Source organism: Manis javanica, chromosome 8 (genome assembly GCF_040802235.1).
Source record: "Manis javanica isolate MJ-LG chromosome 8, MJ_LKY, whole genome shotgun sequence".
NCBI classification, from domain to species: Eukaryota; Metazoa; Chordata; class Mammalia; order Pholidota; family Manidae; genus Manis; species Manis javanica.
This window is the reverse complement of record NC_133163.1, coordinates 48,637,511-48,662,786: the sequence shown is the minus strand read 5'-3', so window position 1 is coordinate 48,662,786 and position 25,276 is coordinate 48,637,511. Positions and strand designations below refer to the sequence as shown.

Here is a 25,276-nt window from a genome sequence, read left to right as displayed (position 1 = left end):
AAAATCTCCATACCTGATTCTTTACAGAACATTGTTTTTGACTGGTTCATTCATTCAAAAATATTACTGAACACTTACTATGTGCCAGGCACTGCTGCTGATACTGGAGATGTATGAAACAAAATGGTTCCTGTCTTAAGGGAACTTTCATCAGTTGGAAAGACAGAGAAGTGAATAGTAAATAAAATACAGTGTTAAGAAATGCTTTCAAAGATGATATAAAACAATATAGGAGCGTTCTGAGTCCAGTCAAAGCTGGCTGGAGAAAGGCTGAGACCTGCTGAGAGCCCTTCCTGGCTTGGGGGCAGGAGTGGGGAGGTCAGCAGCTGAGGAATATGGCAGGATTTTAGGCAGAGGTATAAAGACAGGAGAAAACATCATTTCAAACAAGTAAAATTATCTTGTATTAAGGAAACATGAGAACGTAAGCAAGGGATGGTTGAGAGATAAGATTCCTTTGAAGCTCAGGGCACCCACTACCCTCTTGTAGCTATTATTTATTAACTTCTTGGTCACCGTTCCATGTGCATTTAAGACTATGGCAAATAGTCTTTCTCTCCATCCTTTTCTCTCACCACTAAGAGAAGTCTTAGAGACTTCAACATCCAGATCTACTCTCTGACTTTTCTTTCCTTGGCCTCCTACCTGAATCTTGTTTTCAAACCCTGAACTTCCTATCCTTTCACTCACTTATTGTAGTCCTCCCATCCCAGCAATTCCTCCACCTCATCAACCCAAATCCTATGACTAGCAATTATTCTTTTTATTATTATTTTTTATTAGGTATCATTGATATACACTCTTATGAAGGTTTCACATGAAAAACACTGTGGTTACTACATTCACCCATATTATCAAGTATGACTAGCAATCATGTCTCTCAATTCCTCAACTCTTCCCTTAACTGTCAGGGTTCCATGGTTCATCATTCTGTTTATCACCACTCTCTTTCAAGGTTCCTTAACTACCTTTCTCTTCTTTTCCTCTATTATACTAGCCTGGCAAAATCCCAGTCTGACTAAACCCAATTATCTACAAATTCCATACTGGCACCAAATAGCTAAATGTTACTGGAAAAAAACCAAAATCATGCCAACTGGTCTTATTTTTAAATCAACACAAATCTTAAACTACAACTTTCCCACTAGGTTTGCTTTTTCTACTCTTTGTAAGTACTATTTTACTCCTCTCTCTTCAAACCTTCAGTGCCTCAGCCTCTCTGTTACTCCCTCTTCTCTTCCCTATACCTGACTGATGATGGAATTTCACCTTTTCTTCATCTAACATTCTTCCATGTAGTCAATCCTACAGCTTTAACAACCATCTCCAGGACACAACTCTCCTCACTCAGCTCCAGACTCCTAAATCCACTGAAAGCTGACAGGTATCTCAAGCTTATTACATCTAACACAGAATATTTGGTTATACCTGCTCCACAAACCATTTATCCTCACATCTTCCCAATCTAAATAAAATTTACTGCATCCACCCAGTTGCTTAAATCCAAAATCCAAGGTCATTCTTAATTTCTTTCCTTCACATCTTTACATCTGATATGTCAGCAAATCCTGATGGCTTAAAAATATAAACCAAATCCATTTACTTCCCTCTACCTCATCTGCTATACTCCAGTCCAGGACTGTCTCCATCAGGAATTGGTAAATTAATGTGAAATACAAAGAAATAGCAAGTTGAGTATAACCCTGTTGGCAGCCGCGCTCAGAAAATAGCGCCCAATGCAGGGCAGCCGGAAGGCCCCGAACTTCCTAATGACAAATCATCCCACACCACTAAACTACATGCTAATTGCGCCTTGGCATAAGGACCAATGAGACCCACCAAATGGTTATGCTAATAAGGCATATGGAGCCGCACCAACCAGGTCAGAGCATGAGAACTATATAAGCAAGCCTCTCCTTCCCCTCTGGGTCCTGCCCAACTCATTTGTTTCACAAAGAGCTGAAGAATAAAGCTTTCTGCAGAAGAATCCTGCTGTTGTTGCATGCTGTTCTTGCCGGCGAGGACAGGGCACGCGACAAGTGGTGCCGAAACCCGGGAACCAGAACATCACCGGCACAGGGAGGACCCTTCAGACATCTGGAGAGGATTCAGAACTGCAGGTCAGAAGAAAGCCCGGAGGGGTAAGTTCCGAGAGGCCCCTGCTTTTTAGGATGATGGTTGATGGTTCTCTGTAAATAAGGAGGCACCATGGGGAATGCACCGTCATTAGTCACGGCGCTGCAGACAGCTCTCAAAGAGCGAAACTTGAAGGTCTCCAGCAAAGTCTTAGGATCTTTTGTGAAGGAGATAGACCGTGTGGCCCCCTGGTTCATTTGTTCAGGGTCCCTCTCAATCCCGAGCTGGGACAAACTGGGGAAAGATCTTGATAGAGAGGAGGAGGAGGGTAGCCTGAGGGGAGGCACCAGGCCCCTCTGGAAACTGATTAGAGCTTGTCTGCAAGATGAGAGATGTGAAAAGGTAATAAAAGAAGGTCAGAGAGCATTGACAGATATCCAAGAGAGCATGTCAGAAACGGAACGGGAAACAGAGAGCGCGTGCGGCCGAAAAAAGGCCACAAAAACGAAAGTAAAGAAACCCCAGAGTGAGGGAGAAAGCCCGCCTAGGGCAAAAGCGAAAGAGCCCCGAGAAGCGAGTGACAATCGCCTCGGAGAAAATAGTAAATACCCCTGGAAAGAGTTGAGGGACCTCCAACTCTCCAATAGGGAATCTGAGGAGGAATTAACGTCTGCAGAGGAAGGGGAAGAAAATAAAACCGCAGAGTGCAGAAGTAAGGGAACCAGCAAAGTTGAAAAGCGGACCAAGGAAAAAATGAAAGCAGGGTGTCCCCCGACGCCCTTTGCCCCGCCACCTTATGTGAGTGGCGCACTCTCCTTTTGCCACCCAGATACTCTTCAGGCAATTAGACAAATGTTTCCTGTATTTGAGGATAATGGCGTACGCTCTTACCAGCCCCTGAGCCATAAACAAGTTAAGGAGTTAGCAGAATCCGTTCGGGCTTATGGAGTCAGTGCTAACTACACCATAGCACAAATTGAAAGACTAACAGAGACAGCCATGACACCCGCAGACTGGCAATATGTAACTAAGGCATGCCTTTCTAGTATGGGGCAATACATAGAATGGAAGGCATTGTGGCATGATATCAGCATGACCCAGGCACGCGCAAACGCGGCCGAAGGACAGCCTGCATGGTCATATGATATGCTGACGGGCCAAGGACAGTGGGTAGCCGACCAGACCGCCTTCCCCTTACAGGTATATGCACAAATAAACACGTGCGCCGCCAAGGCATGGAAAGCCCTCACCAACAAAGGAGAAGTATCAGGCAATTTGACAAAAATTATTCAGGGGCTGAGCGAGCCATTTTCTGACTTTGTCGCTCGTATGATAGAGGCCGCAGGCAGAATATTTGGAGATCAGGAACAAGCAATGCCCCTAGTGGAGCAATTAGTATTTGAACAATGTACCAAGGAATGCAGACAGGCGATAACACCCTGGAAACAAAAAGGGATACACGCCTGGTTGAAAGCCTGTAGAGAAATAGGAGGGCCACTCACCAATGCGGGACTAGCCGCGGCCATATTACAGAGCCACAAACAAGCCAGGATCACTAACAGAAGTATCAAATGCTTTCAATGCGGGAAATTAGGACATATAAAGAGAGAGTGTAGGAGCCCAGCTTCAGAACAAACAACCCAAAAGACCCCTGGGTTATGCCCTAAGTGTAAGAAAGGTAGGCATTGGGCCAATGAGTGCCGATCTACTAAAAACTTAGAGGGGAAGCCCTTAGAGTTGCCAAAAAACGCCCAGAGGGGCCCCCGTCACCAGGGCCCACAAATATATGGGGCAACCAGCACGCAAGTGTCATTCGGGAACAACCAGGCCCCCCAAGGAGAGCCACTTCAGGTTCCGCGGGATTGGACATCCGTGCCACCACCAGAATAGTGTTGACTCCACAGATGGGAGTTCAGCCTATCCCTTCAGACTTTAAAGGCCCCCTACCACCAAATACCATTGGGTTACTCCTAGGGCGCTCTTCTGCTGCATTGAAAGGCCTGGTAGTTCATCCCGGAGTCATAGATCAAGATTATGAAGGACAGGTAAAAATCATGTGTTCGGCTCCCAGAGGAATCTATCCTATATCCCCGGGAGACCGCATAGCCCAGCTCTTAGTTTTACCTAGTCTCCACGCCAATTATCCTGCTACCAACACGGAGAGGGGAGAAAGGGGCTTCGGCTCCTCTGACTGGGATTCAGCCTTCATAGTATTAGATTTAGCAGACAGACCAAAATTAACTCTTCAAATAGAGGGAAAGAGCTTTGAGGGAATCCTAGACACTGGAGCAGATAAAAGTATTATCTCTGCAACCTGGTGGCCCTCCAAGTGGCCTGTGACCCAATCCTCACATTCATTACAAGGTTTAGGATATGAGTCAAGCCCTTCAATTAGTGCCAAACCATTGAAATGGCGAGCCCCTGAAGGACAAGAGGGTACAGTCACCCCTTATGTACTCCCTCTACCGGTCAATTTATGGGGGAGGGATGTCATGAGAGACTTAGGCCTCAAATTCATTAATGAATACTCCACCCCCGCCCAAGGCATGATGATGGACATGGGATACATCCCTGGCAAGGGGCTGGGGAAACACCAACAGGGACGCATAGAGCCCATCCTGCCCAAAGTAAAGAATGACCGTCACGGCCTGGGATTTTCATAGGGGCCATTGAAGATGCCATGCCCATACCTTGGCTCACAGAGGAGGCCGTATGGGTTCCTCAGTGGCCCCTATCCTCTGAAAAATTAGAAGCAGCTCATTGCTTAGTGCAAGAGCAGCTCCAAGTGGGACACCTAGAACCCTCTGTGTCCCCATGGAACACACCCATATTTGTAATCAGGAAAAAGTCAGGATCATGGAGGTTGCTTCATGATCTGAGAGCAGTAAATGCTCAAATGAGAATGCTTGGACCTGTACAACGGGGACTGCCACTCCTCTCTGCCTTACCCAAAGAATGGAAAGTGCTCATAATAGATATTAAAGATTGTTTCTTTTCCATACCCCTAAGCTCCAAGGACAGAGAAAGATTTTCTTTCACTCTGCCAGCTATTAACCATGAACAACCTGACGCCAGATTTCAGTGGAAGGTCCTCCCTCAAGGAATGGCAAATAGTCCCACCATATGTCAACTGTACGTTCAGCGAGCGCTAGACCCAATTCGTAAGACCTATCCCGTGCTAAAGATCATCCATTACATGGATGACATCCTTCTTTGCTCCCCACAACCAGCGGAAATAGAAGAAGCATATATAGATCTCACTAGATCCCTAGAAAATTGGAGACTGAATATAGCAAGCGAGAAAGTCCAAAAATCTAGTGTTAGCAAATTCCTAGGAGCAACCATTTACACAGATGTAATTTGCCCCCAAAAGCTTGAGATAAGACATAATCAATTGCGAAATTTGAATGACTTCCAAAAACTCCTAGGGGATATTAATTGGTTGCGCCCATACTTAAAGATACCCACCACTGAATTGACTCCACTATTTAAAACCCTAGAAGGAGACCCACAACTAACGTCACCGCGCTCCCTCACACCTGAGGCATTACAAGCCATTCGCAAAGTAGAACAGGCTTTGATGACAGCACAATTAAATAGAGTGCAATCGAATGAACCCTTTGAGTTGTGTGTCCTTCCCACCCCAGAGCTGCCAACAGCAGTCTTATGGCAGCACGGCCCACTGATCTGGATTCATCCCCAAGCCTCTCAGGCTAGGACAATAGAGTACTATCCAGCAGCCGTGGCCAAACTTGCTTTGAGAGGAGTAAAAACCTCCATGACACATTTCGGAGAGGCTCCAGCTAAAATTATAACCCCTTACAGTGTAGAACAGATACAAGTATTATGTGCTATGAACGATGATTGGGCCATACTTGCTTACAGTTTCTCAGGAACCTTTGATAATCATTTCCCTAAACATCCCCTCATCAACTTCACCAAAAATCATCTCCTAGTATTTCCTCGGGTCACTAGCCTAACCCCGCTGCCTCATGGAAAAACAGTTTACACGGACGGGTCTAAGACAGGCACAGGTGCCTATGTCCATGATGGCAAAGTTGTGACGAAAGGCTACACGCCTGACACTCCACAAATAGTGGAATGTCGCATAGTCTTAGAGGTCTTACAAATCTTTCCTGAACCTTTAAATATTGTGTCTGACTCCTGTTATGTAGTTAATGCAGTCAAATCTCTAGAAGTGGCCGGGCTAATCAAAGCGTCCAGCCCAGCCCAGTAGCTACTTTGTTCAAACAGATACAATCAGCACTACTTCATAGGCAATCTCCTTTGTATATAACTCATATCAGAGCACATTCAGGCCTTCCCGGGCCTATGACCCAAGGCAACCACCTGGCAGACCTCGCAACCAGAAATATAGCTTTTCCCCTGCTAGACCCTATCACCACAGCTTCAAAATTCCATACACAATTTCATGTCACTGCCGAAACACTGCGCAAGCGGTTTAGCATAACCAGGGCCGAAGCTAGGAACATTGTCCTTAGCTGCCAACATTGCTGCAGCTTCCTTCCCGCACCTCATGTTGGGATCAACCCCAGAGGTATTAGGCCTTTACAAGTTTGGCAAATGGATGTGACGCATATTTCGTCTTTTGGGAAACTGAAATATGTACATGTATCCGTGGATACTTGTTCAGGAGTCATCTTTGCCTCCCCATTGTCAGGAGAGAAAGCTTCCCATGTCATCCAGCACTGCCTTGAAGCTTGGAGCGCATGGGGGTTACCACAGATTCTGAAAACAGACAATGGCCCAGCCTATACCTCTACAAAATTTGCTCAATTTTGTCATCACATGGGGATAAAACATATCACTGGCCTTCCCTACAACCCACAGGGTCAAGGGATTGTGGAACGCGCGAACCGCACGCTCAAATCCTATTTACTTAAACAAAAAGGGGGAATTGAAGATATACCCCCCACACCAAAAACTGCCATAGCCCTAGCACTTTTCACTATAAATTTTTTGAATCTGGATGCTCAAAGCCATACAGCAGCGGATCGCCATAATCAGTGGCCAAAAGACCCACAAGAACTAGTAAAATGGAAGGACGTGTTATCTAACCAATGGAAGGGCCCGGATCCAATCATAATCAGATCCAGGGGAGCTGTGTGTGTTTTCCCCCAGGGTGAAGAAAATCCCTTCTGGATCCCGGAGCGCCTAACGAGGAAAGTCCTAAACAAAGGAGATGACTTCGCTGTACCTCCTGACCCTGCTCCTGACACTGGAGACCCCGACTCAGGGAGTATTGAGATGGGGAATCCTGTCTGCCTTTCCTAAGCCTATGCCTGTCCGTTTCAATGCAGCCGTTTTTCCGCGCTTTTTCACTACCAATACTAGTATGAACTTGCCCTACTTAGTTAAAGACACCCTAGTAGCTCCCCTGGGAGAAAACCGATCCTTCGTAACTAATGGGTCATTATGCTTCACCACTCAGAATCTAGCTGGCTGTATCTCCCTGAAACGGAGGAAATACGGATGGTTCAGTGACATAATTCTAGAGGCCAGTAGCCTCCCCGTTATGTCAGCTAAATTTGAAGGGCCTAATAAGGAAGGGAGCCCGCCCTATAAGAACATGACTATCCACCAGATGGTTCTCTGGATCAATGGCACATTTGTACACTCTCCCAGGAACAATTCCACCGACAGGCCTCGTCAACCCAAATATGCCTCCCATTGTGTGGGCGACTATGAGGGAGAGCTGTGGCCCTGGACTGACTGTCAGTCAACTGTAGTAATGTGGGCAACTGAGAGGCAGGAGTTTACCATCTCCCCAGATATGGAGGGACGGCCAGCCAATGAGGCTTGGTGGCCAGTAAAGGTGCTCAAAGGCGAGTTTCGTCAGCAGCTGAGCATGAACCCCTTCCATAAATGGATGCTGTGTGGAGTCAATGGCTCGTGTACTGACCTCTCCCCCTTTTCCGCCCTCCAGGGTGGGGGAATCGGTGTAAAAAATATCACCTTTTGGTGCGAGAACAACCACACGCGCGCACACTGGAACATGACCATGACCCATAACAACGAGAACTACACGTGTTCAGCAAAATCAGGTCCAGAGTCACCTAATTCCCTTTTTCCACCTTCTCCAGTATGCGTATACCCCCCATTTCTGTTTATCTTATCCAATAGTAGCTTTGACTCCTGCTCCAATGAAACCTGCTTTCTGTCTCAGTGTTGGGATGCGCGTAACTTTACCAATGCTTTGGTAGTCCGCATCCCCCGTTGGGTCCCTGTTCCCGTAGACGCCCCTAACACCATGACTCTGTTTTGAGAAAGGCGCGATTTCGGCGTTACAGCCGCCATAGTGCTCCTGATCTCCGCGACCGCGGTCGCAGCCACCGCCGCTGGTATAGCTTTAGACACCTCCATCAAATCGGCTACAGAGCTCAATAACCTTGCAGCCTCAGTAGCTTCTGCCCTGGACCAACAGTCCACACTTGATGGCAAACTGAAAGGAGGAATAATGATCCTCAATCAACGCATAGATCTCGTGGAGGAACAAATGGAGGTGCTCTGGCAAATGGCCCAATTGGGATGTGAGCGGAAATATCGTGCCCTCTGCATCACTAGCATTCAATATAAAAATTTTACACGGGCAGCTAATCTGTCACGAGACCTGTCCCAGTATCTTTCAGGAAACTGGTCCCAAGACTTCGATGGGACACTAGAAGAGCTGCGGCGAGAAATAATCCACATCAACTCCACCCGTCTAGATATCTCCGTAGCAGAAGGACTCTCTTCCTGGTTCCTCAGAGCTCTCTCCCACGTCAAGGAGTGGGCGGGCATGGCTGGGATGGGCGTGTTCATGCTTGGAGGTCTCATGCTCCTACTCTGGTTGTTATGCAGACTCCGCAACCAACATAAGCAGGACAAGGTGATCCTTGCTCAAGCCCTAATGGCGCTAGACGTTGGCACCTCTCCCCAAGTGTGGCTCAACATGCTTAAGAAGGAAGCTCGGCTTTAGCTTGAGGTAGCTCTTGCACCCTGAGCCCATGTGGCACTGCACCAGGCCCGAGTACCTCATTGCTTAATCACAGCTTTCTCTAAGAAGCTCATGGTGCAAGAGGGTTGAGAAAAAAGGTCCAAACCCTTTGTACCAAGCGGTCCCAACGCCAGCCAGAGGATGCGAGGCAAAGCACTGCAAGAGGTCTTGGACCCCTCTGAGAGGCATGCCTGACTGCATAGGGGTAGATGCCCAGAACCCCTCTCCAAAAAGGGGGCATCAGGAAGTATGATGGAGGTCAGGCCTCTGTCTCCGCCTCTGCTGGCAAGTTCTGCCTTGAGCTTCTGTTAGACAAAAAAGGGGGAGATGTTGGCAGCCGCGCTCAGAAAATAGCGCCCAATGCAGGGCAGCCGGAAGGCCCCGAACTTCCTAATGACAAATCATCCCACACCACTAAACTACATGCTAATTGCGCCTTGGCATAAGGACCAATGAGACCCACCAAATGGTTATGCTAATAAGGCATATGGAGCCGCACCAACCAGGTCAGAGCATGAGAACTATATAAGCAAGCCTCTCCTTCCCCTCTGGGTCCTGCCCAACTCATTTGTTTCACAAAGAGCTGAAGAATAAAGCTTTCTGCAGAAGAATCCTGCTGTTGTTGCATGCTGTTCTTGCCGGCGAGGACAGGGCACGCGACATAACCCTTGGTTTCCAGATTGCATGACTGAATAGACAGTGTGGTCCTATTCACTAATATGACAAACAGGAAGATGTACACATTTTTTCGGGGAGCAGGGGAGAGCAGTGAATGGGAATAGATAAAGGGCTCAGATTTGAACATACTTAAATTTTAGGTTCCTAAGGAAAACTAGCAATACCCTGTAAGTTACTTAACAGACAGCTCCTGAAGCTCAAAAGCTAACCTGGATTGGAGACAGATTTGGGTATGATCAACATTACTGATTCCAGGCAGGTAAATTAGATTACTTAGGAAGAGTATGCAGTTAGAAGAAAAGAGAGTCAAGAACAGAATCCTGAAAAAATTGTAAGAAAAATTTCAGGTTTCTAAATTCATTAATTTATTCCATATTCATTGATTCCCTATAAAGTCAGAGGTCCTAGGTTCTAGTTTTAACCCTGCTCAGATAAAAATATAAAAGTTCCCTTCTAACTACAGATGAAACAAGCTAATTTCTTCATCATGCCACATACAGATTCCGCCCTTCCCATTATTCTGGTTATTATGTACTTTGACTGTGTGCTCAAAGTTTGAGGTCCAACAAAAATGATAGTAGTTATAATAGAATAGAATATTAGATTCATATTACAGGTGACTTTTCTCTTTTTAAATTTCTATAAAGTTGTGATATTTTTAAAATTTAAAAATAAATGTTGAAATGTTATATTCAAAACAGAATGCAATACTTTATCCTCTGACAAGAGCAAAGTGCTTCATTTTACTTCTATTACAAATTCTTTAGGGAAAAAGAGAGGTTATAACCACTATACATATTATATACAATATAAATTATTCTGCAAATTTCAAGGAAATCATTCCAATAAGATGATCAAATTTATGTGAGCAAAATATAAGGAAGGAGCCACTTAAACATATCATCCACATGAAAATTTAAAAACTAGTCATTCATTATTTTAACATTTATTCACTGAGCACTCTTGTGCATCAGGTACTGTGGGTATGAGGGCAGTATTGGTGGGGTGACAGCAAAGAATTACAAAGATATGCCTGCCCTGTTTGAGTTTCAATGAAACAGATTTTTAGATCAATACTGGAAAGTTTTCTATAGCACTTAAAAAGGAACCAATTACTTCTAAACACAGTATGTCATTATTATTTAAATAAGTTAAATAGCCATTTGTGAAGGATACACTAAGGGATATATACACTATGTGAGAGAACCCTGGTAGCTCCCAAATTCCTTAATTCTTTGTGGAGCAAGTTATTTCCAAGCTGCCTTCCACACACAGTTACACAGGTCTGGACAGGTGCTCCCTCTGGAAGGAAGCTGTGTTGCAGACATATTTAGAGCCTGAGGCCTTCCGGTTAGTTATCCCATACCTGTCTATATGACTTGTATCTCAGGACATGCTAAAGCCTTAGTCTATTAGAACACTTGTCTCTAAACTTTTCCTAAGACAGATTTCATTAAAAGGAGAGTTCCTTGCAGGGAGTTATGTGAATTGAACAAATTATCTAGAGGTCTTAATGGTGAACAAAAGGGAAGAAAGGTTAAGATTAAACGAGTTAGGAGGATGTGAACTCTCAATTACTGTTGATGAATACAATTTACTAGGGAAATAATCAGTCAAAACTCACTAAAACCTTAAAATAACCTAGAAATTTTAATCTAAAATTTACTTAAAGAAATAATTAAGGATGTATGAAAAGATTTGTTCTAGGATACTGATCAGAGCATTGCTATAATAGGAAAATACTGGAGATAATCTGCTTGTTCAACAATAATGGATTAAAAATTGCACAACAATACAAGGAAATAATACACAGATATTAAATGCATATATTTACTGACATAAAAAGCTGAGACATATTGTTGAATTTAAGGATATTATCAATTATATATACTATTTTGTATATAATATGATTATAAATATGTTTATATGTAATATATACAGTTAACCTTTTAACAATGCAGGAGTTAGGGGTAACAACCCCCTGTGCAGTTGAAAATTTGCATGTGACTTTTGACTACCCAAAAACTTAACTACTAATAGCCTAGTGTTGACAGAAATCTTACCAATAATATAAAGTTAATTAACACATATTTTGTATGTTGTATTTATTATATACTGTACTCCTACAATAAGTAAACTAGAAAAAAGAAAATATTTTTCAAATTGTCACAAACTCCAATACCTTTTGCACTATAGTTATTGAAAAAAATTCACATATAAGTGGATCTGTACCATTCTAACCTGTGTTGTTCAAGGGTGTCAGCTGTATTATGACTTACGCATATGTCCTTAATATAAGTTTCTAAAAGTCTAGAAAGATATATACAACAATGTTTATCTTTTGGTAAAGGAGGTACAGGTAAATTTTCATTTTTTGTACATTATCATTTTCTAAAATAAATACATTTTACTTAAAATGTATTTTAAAAATTAAAGGTAGGAAAGGTGGCTATTTATGCTGAGGCAAGGAAGAGAGAGGCAAAATAAGAAGGCAAGTCCTATACATGGATGTATGCTACTGGAGAAAGAATAACAGGAAATTATTCCTGGAAAAAAACTGGTACCCAAGCACTCCATGATCTATTACAATTAGGAGCTAAAAGCTTAAAGTGCAAAAGCTGTTAGTAAGTTTTTGAAATTTATGTCTATTAAAATGTATTAAGTCATGTTCACACTGAATTCCTCCTGATGTTGGTAAGAGGAAGAGTGTGCAGCATGTGAGAAGTAACACACTGGTTCACGAAGCTGAAAGCCACATCCTTCTTGGGCAGTCCTGTGTACCTTAAATTAGACAGAGGCACACACAAGGAACTTGGTTAATGATACCAAAGGCAGGCTATTCTATCTGCCTGAAATTATTAGCATTTTTAAAATTTCAATTTATAATAACATTACAGAATCTAGTCTATGGGACTCAGTTAATCTAGGTAACAATAAGTAACTATAATCTAGGTGACCATAAGTCTACAGTTTCAACAAAATGAGAGTGAGAGAAGGCACAGCAGGAAGGGTGTCCAACAATCAAGAAAAAAGACAGTTTCTCTTTTTAGTTATTTACACTGTAGGACAGCTATGAACTAAGTCATCACCATAGTGAATGCAAACCAAGCTGGGCTCCAATTTGGAAAATGTAAGGGTAAGAATAATGACTAGTGGGTAACTAGGAAAAACTTCCTCTGAAAATTGGTGCTGAGACCTAAGCTTAGATGCATATTTAAACCAGTTCAAAATTCTTCACCTCTCAGCAAGCAGAGGGGTGAGGCAGCCAATGACCATTTGACCACAACTTGTATAGAGTTTATTATGTGCTAGACAATGTGTTGAGGGCTGTGTCTACAGCAATGAATTTAAAGACGCAGTCCTAAGGCAGGTTGGTATAGTGGAAAAAACAGATAACAAAAGTCAGAAGATGTCAATTCAAATCCTCATAGTTCTACCTAACAGAAGATCTAGGGCAAATAGTAAATTTCTTCTTAGGTAAACCAGAGATGATAATCTGTCCCACCGACCTAACAGGATTATTGTAAGAAACAAATAATATACTGAATATGAAAGAGCTAAACAAATAGTAGTCACTCTCAGTCATTTTAATCCAATTTCATTTCTCTAAAAATTTTGGAAGGAGGTAAACAGTATGACTCAGGGGCTCAAACACTTACAAGGCTTTCAGCCTGGCTTGCCACACCATCTTCTCAAAACTCAATGAAGTATATTAGTGGGCTATTATGTCATTTAGGAGAAATAGTTACATTAGACCTAAATTTATCTTTCCCTCCTCAGAGTTATTTACCTCCTAACTTAAATACTACTTCACATAACTGGAAAGCAATAGCCTTCTAATAACACTTAATCATGCACTAGTACTCAAAATAGTCAAATACAGTCAAGTTAAAGTGCCCGTTCCAATTTATCTGATTTTGGACTAAGTCCTCAAATTAATACCAAAGCTCTGAAAGCACAAGTATCACTTATTAATAAGCTTCATGTTTCATTTCCTGTGTATTTCATCTGAAACCACAATTTGAAGTTTAAAAGTAAAACTTTTAAAAATTTTGAAAGCAAAACTAAAATAAGAAATCTAAGTCAATCCATTCCATCCCATTTGTCTTCATCCAAAACACTGGAAATGATAAAGTGAAAATGCTGAACCTATGAAAATAAAGTAAGAAAAATACTAGATGTATTATAAGCCTAAATCGGAAGCTGTGTCCATAAGTCAGTTCTAGAACTACAATTTATCAACCTGTACCAGTGATGGCACTGGTTATGGATATCTTCACCAAGTTGAAAGCATTTTAAAGACTTTTTTTACAGTTGTCACAACATTTGTATGAAAGTAGAAAGGAGTTTTTAAATAATGTGCCCCTAGCCATAGTCCAGAGCTTCACATCCACCATAAGAACCATATTGATTTTTTAGGCAGTTATTAAATAAGCCTACTTCTGCAGAGTAAGAAAAATAAATACTAAAAAGAATTTAATCAGATTTTTTATAAAGTAGTAAACATCTATAATACTATACTTCATCGTAGTAAGACATGTTTTCTTTTCCTTTTTTTTAATTTATTTTGTTATCATTAATATACAATTACATGAACAACACTGTGGTTACTAGATTCCCCATTATCATTAATATACAATTACATGAACAACATTGTGGTTACTAGATATCCCCATTCCCTACTATCAAGTACTCACCACATACCCCATTACACTCCCTGTCCATCACCATAGCAAGATGCTATAGAATCACTACTTGTCTTCTCTGTGCTATACTGCCTTCCCCATGTTCCCCCCCTCACATTATGTGTGCTAACCATAATGCCCCCTTTTGCCCTTATCCCTCCCTTCTCACCCATCCTCCCCAGTCCCTTTCCCTTTGGTACCTGTTAGTCCATTCTTGGGTTCTGTGATTCTGCTGCTGTTTTGTTCCTTCAGTTTTTTCTTTGTTCTTATACTCCACATATGAGTGAAATCATTTGAAACCTGTCTTTCTCCGCCTGGCTTATTTCACTGAGCATAATACCCTCTAGCTTCATCCATGTTGTTGCAAATGATGGGATTTGTTTTCTTCTTATGGCTGAATAATATTCCATTGTGTATATGTACCACATCTTCTTTATCTTCTTTATCCATTCATTGACTGATGGACACTTAGGTTGCTTCCATTTCTTGGCTATTGTAAATAGTGCTGCAATAAACATAGGGATGCATATGTCTTTTTCAAACTGGGCTGCTGCATTCTTAGGGTAAATTCCTAGGAGTGGAATTCCTGGGTCAAATGGTATTTCTAATTTGAGCATTTTGAGGAACCTCCATACTGCTTTCCACAGTGGTTGAACTAATTTACATTTCCACCATCAGTATAGGAGGGTTCCCCTTTCTCCACATCCTTGCCAACATTAGTTGTTAAAGTTCGTCTTTTGGATGGTGGCCATCCTAACTGGTGTGAGGTGATTATCTCATTGTGGTTTTAATTTGCATTTCTCTGATGATTAACTATGTGGAGCATCTTTTCATGTGCCTGTTGGCCATCTGAATTTCTTCTTTGGAGAAGTGTCTGTTCAGATGCTCTGCCCATTTTTTAATTGGATTATTTGCTTTTTGTTTGTTGAAGTGCATGAGCTCTTTGTGTATTTTGGATGTCAACCCTTATCAGATATGTCATTTATGAATACATTCTCCCATACTATTGGATGCCTTTTTATTCTGCTGATGGTATCCTTTGCTGTACAAAAGCTTTTTAGTTTGATATAGTCCCACTTGTTCATTTATGCTTTTGTTTCCCTTGCCCGGGGAGATATGTTCATGAAGAAGTTGCTCATGTTTATATTCAAGAGAGTTTTGCCTATGTTTTCTTCCAAGAGTTTTATGGTTTCATGACTTACATTCAGGTCTTTAACCCATTTCGAGTTTACTCTTGTGTATAGAGTTAGACAGTAATCCAGTTTCATTCTCTTAAATGTAGCTGTCCAGTTTTGCCAACATCAGCTGTTGAAGAGGCTGTCATTTCCCTATTATATATCCAGGGCTCCTTTATTGTATATTAATTGACCATATATGCTTGGGTTAACATCTGGACTCTCTATTCTGTTCCACTGTCTACGGGTCTGTTCTTGTGCCAGTACCAAATTGTCTTGATTACTGTGGCTTTGTAGTAGAGCTTGAAGTTGGGAAGCGAGATCCCCCCTGCTTTATTCTTCCTTCTCAAGATTGTTTTGGCTATTTGGGGTCTCTTGTGGTTCCATATGAATTTTAGAACTATTTGTTCCAGTTTGTTGAAGAATGCTTTTGGTATCTTGATAGGAATTGCATTGAATCTGTAGATTGCTTTGGGCAGGATGGCCATTTTGACGATATTAATTCTGCCTAGCCAAGAGCATGGGATGAATTTTCATTTGTTAGTGTTGTCTTTAATTTCTCTTAAGAGTGTCTTGTAGTTTTCAGGGTATAGGTCTCTCACTTCCTTGGTTATGTTTATTCCTAGGTATTTTATTCTTTCTGATGCAATTGTGAATGCAATTGTTTTCCTGATTTCTCTTTCTGTTAGTTCATCGTTAGTGTATAGGAATGCAACAGATTTCTGTGTATTAATTTTGTATCCTTCAACTTTGCTGAATTCATATTAGTTCTAGTGGTTTTGGAGTGGATTCTTTAGGGTTTTTTATGTACAATATCATGTCATCTGCAGTGATGGTTTGGCTTCTTCCTTATCAATGTGAATGCCTTTTATTTCTTTGTGTTGTCTGATTGCCATGGCTAGGACCTCCAGGACTATGATGAATAAAAGCAGGGAGAGTGGGCATCCTTGTCTTGTTTCAGTCTTAGGGGAAAAGCTTTCAGCTTCTCGCTCTTATGCATAATGTTGGCTGTGGGTTTGTCACATATGGCCTTTATTATGTTGAAGTACTTGCCCTCTATAGCCATTTTGTTGAGAGTTTTAAGACATGTTTTATTTTCATAGTAACCTTACACAATATTTAACAGAACATCAATTAAATAACTTTTAATAAGATATCTACTAGTTTAATAAAAATACAATTCTAAATAAAAAATTTGAAGCACAGTCCTACTTATTTTCTGTAGTTAATCTGTTTTTACAAGGTATTCACTAACATGAAAACCCAATTGTCTCTTATGTTAGATTATCAGGACAGGGAAAGGTTAGCATAGTCACAAAAAAGCTGTGTTACTATCAAAAAAAGAAAAAAGGAAGGTAATGTTTTGATATCAAATGTCAAAAAAATAACAAGCAGCATATACATCCATTCTCTATCACTTTCAGATTTGGGGTCATTAATCCTGAAATGCTAATAAAGTAGACATGCCTAGAGTATTGGTGGAGTGTGTCATAGTAGAAGCAGTTACATATCCTTCATTTACAAATCATGCTTTTAAAAATTGAGATGGTATTACAACTCATACCCTACTGCTAAACTCAACATAATTAAAGTCACAATGACCTGCACTCTTGCACCAGCCAATGACATGCAATGATGGTAAGGACTGGGTCTCAGATCTAATTCTTGGCTCTAAGCTTACAATTTAGCTATAGAGATAGGTTCAGATGATTCAATAAAATAGATATTTAAGGCATCCTCTGGTCACCCAGATACCCACTTGGCTGATTCCTTCACTTGCTCCAAATCTTTGCCCAAATATAACCTTCTCAATGAGGCCTGCCCTGACCGTCTTTACATAATTCCCCAACCTGCCTCCTTCATCCCACCCTGGCAAATTTAACCTATTCAAAATTTTCTTCATTTTTTATCTTTGATCACCTTTTAACATATTATACAACTTATTTATTGTATCTATTGTGTCTCTCCCCCTACTAGAATGTAAGTTCCATGAGGGCAAGAATTTTTGTCAACTTTGTTCACTGAAGTAGTATCCCCCAGAACAGGGTCTGGCATATAAGGGGCCTCTGTAAATACTGGCTGAATAAAAAATAGTCCTTTTCATCCTATGATTCCCCTGCTCCACCCCAGCTCTGCATTCATCAATCTGCTTTATCCTAACCATATTCAAAGAGGAACAACTGGGGCTAGAAATTAAAGGAGGCTCTACTTCAGAAAGGAAGAGAATGAAAGAGGGAGGGAGGGAGGGAGGAATATAAAGAGGGAAGGAGGCTTTAAATTAATCCCCTACCTTAGTCCCTAAAAATCCCAACCCAGGTTTTTGCCTTTTATCTCTCTAAATCCTCAATTCCTCCCAAATTCTTTGTCTTGATTTCCTTGACTGTGGAATTCTTTCTCTAAACTCAGCAACACTCTTGGTCACTGGGGTGGTAAGACAATATTAAAGAATAATAACTGAAAAGCTATAATCAATCAACCTCAATGAAAGGAAAAAAACAGAAACAGTGGAAGAAACATGTGTCTCACATTTCTTTTCCCCTTCATAGCTAAGTAGTCTATATTCCCTCTACTTCCTTACTTGCCATTCAACCTCAGCTCTTTTGTTCTTAATGAACCCTTTTGACTCCTTACATGACCACTACATTGCTCATGCCTTCAAAACATATTTATTGAGCACATACTATGTGCTAGGCACTATGCTATGCTAGCTGATTCAGTGGTAAACACAACACCCCTGTTCTCACGCAGTTTGAGGAAAGCAGGAAGATGGACAGCAACGATGAGTGACAAAGAATGAGTAGTATGGTTAAGAAACCATATGGCAGATAGACATGACTTCAGTTAAGCGACAGAAAAGGCCCCACTGAAAAGGCAATGTTTAAAAAGAAGTCCAAAGAATAGATGATAGATGAAAAAGAAGAAGAGTGTCCTAGGGAAAGGAAATAATACCTTCAAAAATGTCAAGGGCAGAGAGTAGAGTGCAAATAAAAAAAAGAAGGTTAGTATGGTTAGAGTGTCAGGATAGGCAGAACCTTCCTTAAAAGGCATATTATTCTAAGACTTTATTCTGTGGAAGTGGAGAATAAAGGGGAATGACAAAACCTCAGATTTTTTTTTTGTAAGATCAACACATTTTCCTTAGAGCAAAAGGGAACAAGAATGGATGCAGATGATAAAGATGAGCTCTTAGAACTCCTGAATTCTAGGAAAACAACTTCCTCATAATCTCTGTTTCTTCTCAGACACCTTCAACGTATTTTCTTCTGCTCCCACTTTAAGACTCAGCCTTTCCTCAGTTCTTCTACAAACTCTCCTGGGTGACCTCACCTATACTGGTATACCACGTCATAAAGTGATGATGACTCCCAAATTTGTGTCCCCAGTCCATCTCTCAAGGCCGGAGGTATACTTCCTACCATCTACTAGGCATATCCACCTATGCAATGCCGTATGTCCAAAACCAAACACAATTCCCAGACTGCACAAATTCGGGACTTCCTAATTCTCTCAATGGCACTAACATAGTCATCCTAGCCAGAAATTCTAAACGTTATTGATAAGCTGTTTTTTCCCCCCACTAATCACCAGGTGATTTTGATCATCTGCTAAATATAACTCAAATCCACCCCTTCACCTCCAGTACCAATGCCTAAATTTAGGCTTGCATAAACTCTGATCTGCGTTGTTCAGTAACTAGTTTCTATACTTTCAGCAACTTAGTCTAATCCAGCAACTGTGAGAGAGTCTCTCCTGCAGTGTTTCACCGGTTTACAGAAAGAGGTCCAAATTCTCTGACATGACATACAAAGTCCATTACCTGGTCCTTTTTTGCCAGAAAATAGCCTGTGTTCTCTGGCATCTCTGCCAGGTTTGGCCACATTAAACTTAGAGTGCAGATCCCTCAAAACCCATCATGTTTTGTCAGCTACAGATGTTTGCACACACGATTCCCACAGCCTGAAATAGCTTTCCCATCTTGTCCATCTGGAAATCACCCTGCACTCTGGTAAAATCCATTTAATACCCCCTCCTCTTCACATCATAGCTCTCTCTCCTCTCCTTTCCCTAACCCCCAATAAAGACAGAGTCAGGCATTTTTGCCAATCTACTACAGCATACTTTCTGTTTCTCATGTTTACAATCCCAGACCCTAACATGCAGTTTGCACTCAACAAATATTTCTTGAATAAGTGAATGCTTACAGAAGTGTTGTGATATAACAAGCTTTGTCTCTATACAATGAGATCCTAGGATATGTTTCCAAAGGGTGCCTCTAGCCATTTCCGGATTGTGTCCTCCCTCTGGCTTGGGGGAGTGAAAGGGAGGGTATATATAAAAGAGGGGTTCACTGCAGTAGACCTAGTTCACCTAACACCCAGAGGAACCTGCAGAAGTGATAAAGACTACATGACAAAGATTTCTTCACAATTATGTTATTTATAATTTCAAAAACATTTAAAAATTGGGAACATATATCAAACCTAGAATGAACACTAAATAAGCATTTGTTCAATGGACACTTTAAAAATGATATTTTGAAGAATATTTAATGACAAGGGACATGTTGGTTATTCCATTAAAGCAGAAAAGAGATACATCATGATCCCAATTTTAAAAACATATTGGTTTAAAAACATTTAGGAAAAAGCCTGAAATAAACTATATTAAATTATTAACAGTGTTTATCTCTGGGTAATTTTCTACAACAAATGTCATTCAACAGATATTTGTCGCATATCTGTCTGCTATTAAACAATGATTAACAAGAGACATCTGTTCCTGTCTTCTAGGGCTAAACATGTCATACCTTTATAATCGATCAGAGAAAGCAATACAGGTAAGAAAAAAAATTAATGGGACTGCCCAATCTAAATTTATATCCCATGAAAGGTAAAAAAGAGTTCTAGAACTCAGGAAGTCAGGCTGGAAATTGATATAAATATTTAGATAAAGATAACCCAAATGGCTTGTAATGTTAGTTGTGAACTGTATCATGACACTACAATCGTCTAGGTCATTGTGGACAGAAGGTAGTATTTCCAGACTTCTTCCTATTAGCAGATTTAAAAATAACAGTAATTACCAATAAAATTTGTTCAGTTGAAATTTCATCCATCTCTACCACATTTCTTTACTCTTTTATGTTTCTTTCTTCTCCATCATTTCCTCCTCTCATCTTCAATGATTTATCTAAAAGAATCTTTATATTCCTCTTCTTTTAATGAGGGAATAGCCAGTTTAAGATTGAGTTCTCCCCGCTTAAGGAGTTTCAGAGAGGCTCTGTGTTTTAAAAGAACATAAAAATAACTTGGAAAGAATCTCCGAGTTGTAGTCCTTTTAAAGCTCCTGCTTCATAAGATACCTCAGGTATAAAATAGGTAGGGATAATACCTGACTAGGACAGCAATTAATTTACCTTCACTATTCTTTGCTATACAATCTAATAGCATCCAACACTATGCAGTAATAATTATTTTACTAGTTTTATCACTGATTGAAAACATTTTTATTCTAATAGCACCCAACCCTATGCAATAATTATTTTACTAGTTTTATCACTGACTGAAAATATTTTTAAAACTTTCTAGGATTTTCCACTCATTAGAAACACAATGATAAATAGCAACATTAATTGCTCTGAGCTTAAAAACTTCAGCACTGTAGTCTGAATGTTACATGTTTTTAGGAATATTAAGGAGTAATTAAATGGACAAAATTTTGTAGGACTTTGAACACTGAAAATGGACATGCTATGAAATGGTTTTATATTTTTCTAGAGAACCAAGTAACTGAAATTTGTAATAAAAATACATATACAGAGTATCAAAATAGACATTACAAGAATACGTAAGAGTATTTATTACATGCTAACTTAGTGTTATGATGTCAAAAGCATATGCCCAGAGAATTGCGTGACAGAATTATGGGTAGTCATTATTTTTTTTAGACTAAATTTTTAGAGAGCACTTACTCTGTGCCAGCCATAATTCTAGGTGCTATCAGAGACAGGGCAGTGAATAAAACAGATTAAGACTGCTACCCTCACAGAATTCAGTAGTGGATTTAGACAGATAAGCGAGAAAATGTAAGTAACACGTTAGATTAGACGGCAGTATGTGCAAAGACAAAACTATAGGAAAAAAGAAGGTGTAAGAGCAAGGCGGGACAAGTGAAAGCCATGAGGCTAAGAAAAAACATTCTGAGCACAGGGAATAGTAAGAACAAAGGCCCAAAGGTGTTTATTATATTTAAGAGGAAGTAGGCCAGTGTGGCTAGAAAAAAAAGGAGGGGAAAAAGTAACAGATGAAGTTAAGAGAGATAATGGAGAAGGGCTAGGGCTTCAAGGGACAGGTACGATAACCACAGATGGAAATGGGAGTGGGCGGTGATTCAAGGCAATTAGAAGAAAGGAAAACAAAAGACAAGGAAGCAGGATTTTGAAGAATCAGAGGCTGACCTACTACGGTTTAAGTATATGTGTAAGTGTGGAGAAACGTGGATGTCAGGGAAGGGGACAGCGTCTGTTTGGTGGGGAGGTGGTCTGATTTTATTTTCTATTTTAGGAATTTTGGAAGAAAGACATGGATGGGACTAGGAGGCACCAGGGTGGAAGACAAGCATTAGCTGCCTCTTTAATATAGCTCTTCGCTTTCCTTAGCAAGAATAAAATACTGCTCCGGATAGTAACCTTGGTTGTTCTATTTCTAAAGAAAAAAGGTGGAGGTCTTGGAATTTTTGTGGGGAAAACACTTTAAATTTTTTTGTAGTAAGGAGGAAGGAAAACACAAGAATGAGAACTTAGACTACTGTTTATTAACATGAACTGAGTTGAACTGGTCTAATACATAGTCAGTCATAAGACAAAGATAACTAAAAGTGGAAATGATAAAGCAAATAGAAATTTCAATTTTTTAAAGGACATTTCAAAAAAATGGCTAGTCCACGGAAAAACAAGAGTTAACTACCTCTAATTCTACATAAAAAGGATTCTGTTATAATTCTCCACTAGTGCAGAAAGATTCAAATGCCAGTTTAACAAATAAAAAGCACCCCCATTACAGGCCTTCTCAGGAGAATCAAACAGTGCCAGAGATGTCATACCACCACCTTGAATTTTTACTATTAATAAGGAGGATATTCAACAAAAGCAGAAAAGTAGCAAGGGTTGTTTTCCTTGCATATTACCACCTGCGCAAAACAACATACCCGACCCCCCCCAACCCCCACAAGAGGAGTCTACTGGTTAATTATCCACGTGACACAGGTCATTTCATCTATATGCAGGTGTGTTGTTTGGAATATGGGGACATATAGCATGATTAAATCCAATAAACAAAGCTGTTGCAAAATCAAAGAAAATTTCCCTTCCTATAGCTTATGAGTTTCATTAATACTCTCTCCTTGCGAAACAGAAAACAAAAAGCATAAAGCAATTTGAAACGATCTCTTTCCTCATGATCCTTCAAGAACTCAGTGGATTTTAAGGAACTAGGTGTGCTTCTCTATGATTTTTTTTTAAACCCCAAATTAGGAGTAACCCACCCTTATCAATGATCTCAAATAATGCAAAAGAGCACAATTAAAATGACAGCAACTCTTATCCACTGCTGGTCACGGGATGTTGTAAATCCCAGAGAAACTACTAAAGTAGAAATAATAATAATAATAATAATAAGCAACCAGATACAAATGATAAAACTTCTGCCAGAAAAAAGAATCATTCTACATAGGATGTTAGGGCACACGTGATTTTGACCCATTATTAGACTGCTTAACAGTTAAAATTTGGAGGATAGGGTTTCATAGTTTTAAAATCAAGTTCATCTATTAAAAAAATTTTTTAATGCAATATCGGGATGTAGATAGATATTCCTTCCCGTCTACTGTCTTCAATGAGACATTTTTCCACGCTGACTAGCACATCTTCAAGTGCAACTCCATAAGCAGATTTAGTACCAGAAATACGCGTTAAAAAGCCTTTGTACCACACACACACACACACAAATATAATGGTTTGCAAAGGTCTAGTTAGTTCTGATTGTTGGTAGAGATTAGAGCATGCAATGACTACTAGACAGTGCTCTGAACAGAATAAACGGGACCCCGGCCGCTTTATCTCCAAGATGCAACAATAAAAGCATCCTCCTCCCCGCCTCATACTTCGCCGGAAAGTGGCTCTATGCCAAGGTGCCAGGAGACCGCAGGAAAAAAGCCCGGCGCGGCATCCGCGCCCGGCCTGCCTCACCTTATAGACGTCCCCGTAGGTGCCGCTGCCGACCCTCTGGACAAGTTCGTAGTCCTGCTGCGGGTTCCGTCTCAGGATGTCCGCGGCAGGCCGCGGCGGGGCCTCCATCTTCGCTCAGGGCTCTGCCCGCGGCGCCCCGGTTCCCACTAACGAGGACGATCCGCGCCGCTTCCCAACATGGAGCCTCGGCTCGCAGCTCCTCCTGCACGAAGAATAAGCAAAAGCTACCACCCCGAGCGGCCCAGCCCCTTCCCTTCCGCTCCGCCGGGGACCCCGGAGAAGCGGGCCTGGAGGGTCCCCGGTGCCCCGCAGCCCCGTTCCGTCCGCGGCCCTTCCTCCTCCCTGGCTTTCCGCGAACAGCCAGGCCCGGTCTCCCCGCCCACCGGAGCCCGGAGCCGCATCGGTACCCGAGGGGCCGGCCCCGCTCTTTGTTGAGCACTGCGCCCGGGACCCACTTCCTGGCCAGCGCCTGCGTCCTGCTTGCCGGCACTGGCCGGCCGATCCAGGGCTTGCGCCGGCGCCTCCAGCGGCACCACACGGAGGAGCGTACGGTCGCGCCGCCGCACCACGTTCCCCACCCGGGGCTGCGTCACCGGGAGAAACGTTCCCGGCCAGCGCGGGTCAGCGCCCAGCGGCCCGCCCGAGAGCGCCGGCCGCGCGACCAGAGTGCCGCCCTGAGGCCTGGTCGGGTCACGACATCCTCCGGGCCGGGCTGCCGCACCCCGGCAGGGCGAGTCCCTTCGAGTCCTTTCAGGCTCTGCTACCCACTCTCAGAGGTTAGGGACGCCCCTGGGCACACGTGGGCCGACGCGCCTCGGCTAAACTGCCCCCAGATTCGTCAGGTAAACTTGGAGGGTGACGGGTGAAGCGGGGTGGGGGCACGAGGGTGATGGGAACGCAGCCCTCCCAGATTAACACGGAAAAGGTACATTGAGGGCACTGGGCCAGAAGTAGCCTGGCACTGGGGCGCCGGGAAAGACGTCGGGGAGTGCCTGGTTAACTAAGCCGCGGCACACCCTACTGCACCTTCCTGTTTTGCAAACTATTCCCAGTGGTACCAGTTTGAGGCTGCCCTGCACACCTGCACAACCTGTCTTCTACGGAGTTTCTCCGAGACATTTCTGAAAACCTGATTTCTGAGGACGACTCAATGACCTTTTTCCTTTTTGGGCACGCGGTGTCTAACCGTAGATATTGCGCCTTTAATTGAATCAGGAGTTCTGCTGAAGCTGAAATAAAGTTAGGGACCACAAACTGGTTCTGGCTCTGGCCCTACTACTTACGATGTGATCTGTACTTGGCAGTATCTCAATATCCTTATCTGCAACTTGAAGAGGATAAGGTTTTGCATCTGACACCCAAGAAAGTGTTTATAAAGCATTTTACAGGATTATAAAGAGGGTTATCAAACATAAGAGGT

The 25,276-nt window shown here is 41.8% G+C and overlaps 1 protein-coding gene across 3 annotated transcripts in view; it reads right to left on the bottom strand.

Moving 5' to 3' along the window:
- MAP4K5 (mitogen-activated protein kinase kinase kinase kinase 5) overlaps positions 1-24,472 on the bottom strand; it is a 159,231-nt gene extending 134,759 nt beyond the window's left edge. The window contains exons 1-2 of one of the 3 annotated variants that reach the window (XM_073211277.1): positions 24,312-24,472; positions 23,857-24,058 (exon numbers count right to left, since the gene is read on the bottom strand). In XM_073211277.1, coding sequence (XP_073067378.1) covers positions 23,857-23,964 — 108 coding nt within the window. In that variant the 5' untranslated portion in view covers positions 23,965-24,058; positions 24,312-24,472. Of the gene's footprint in view, positions 1-23,856; positions 24,059-24,239 lie in introns of all 3 variants that reach the window. The other 2 variants (XM_037016627.2, XM_073211278.1) reach the window with 2 other exon arrangements.
- Between the last annotated feature and the right edge of the window lie 804 nt (positions 24,473-25,276).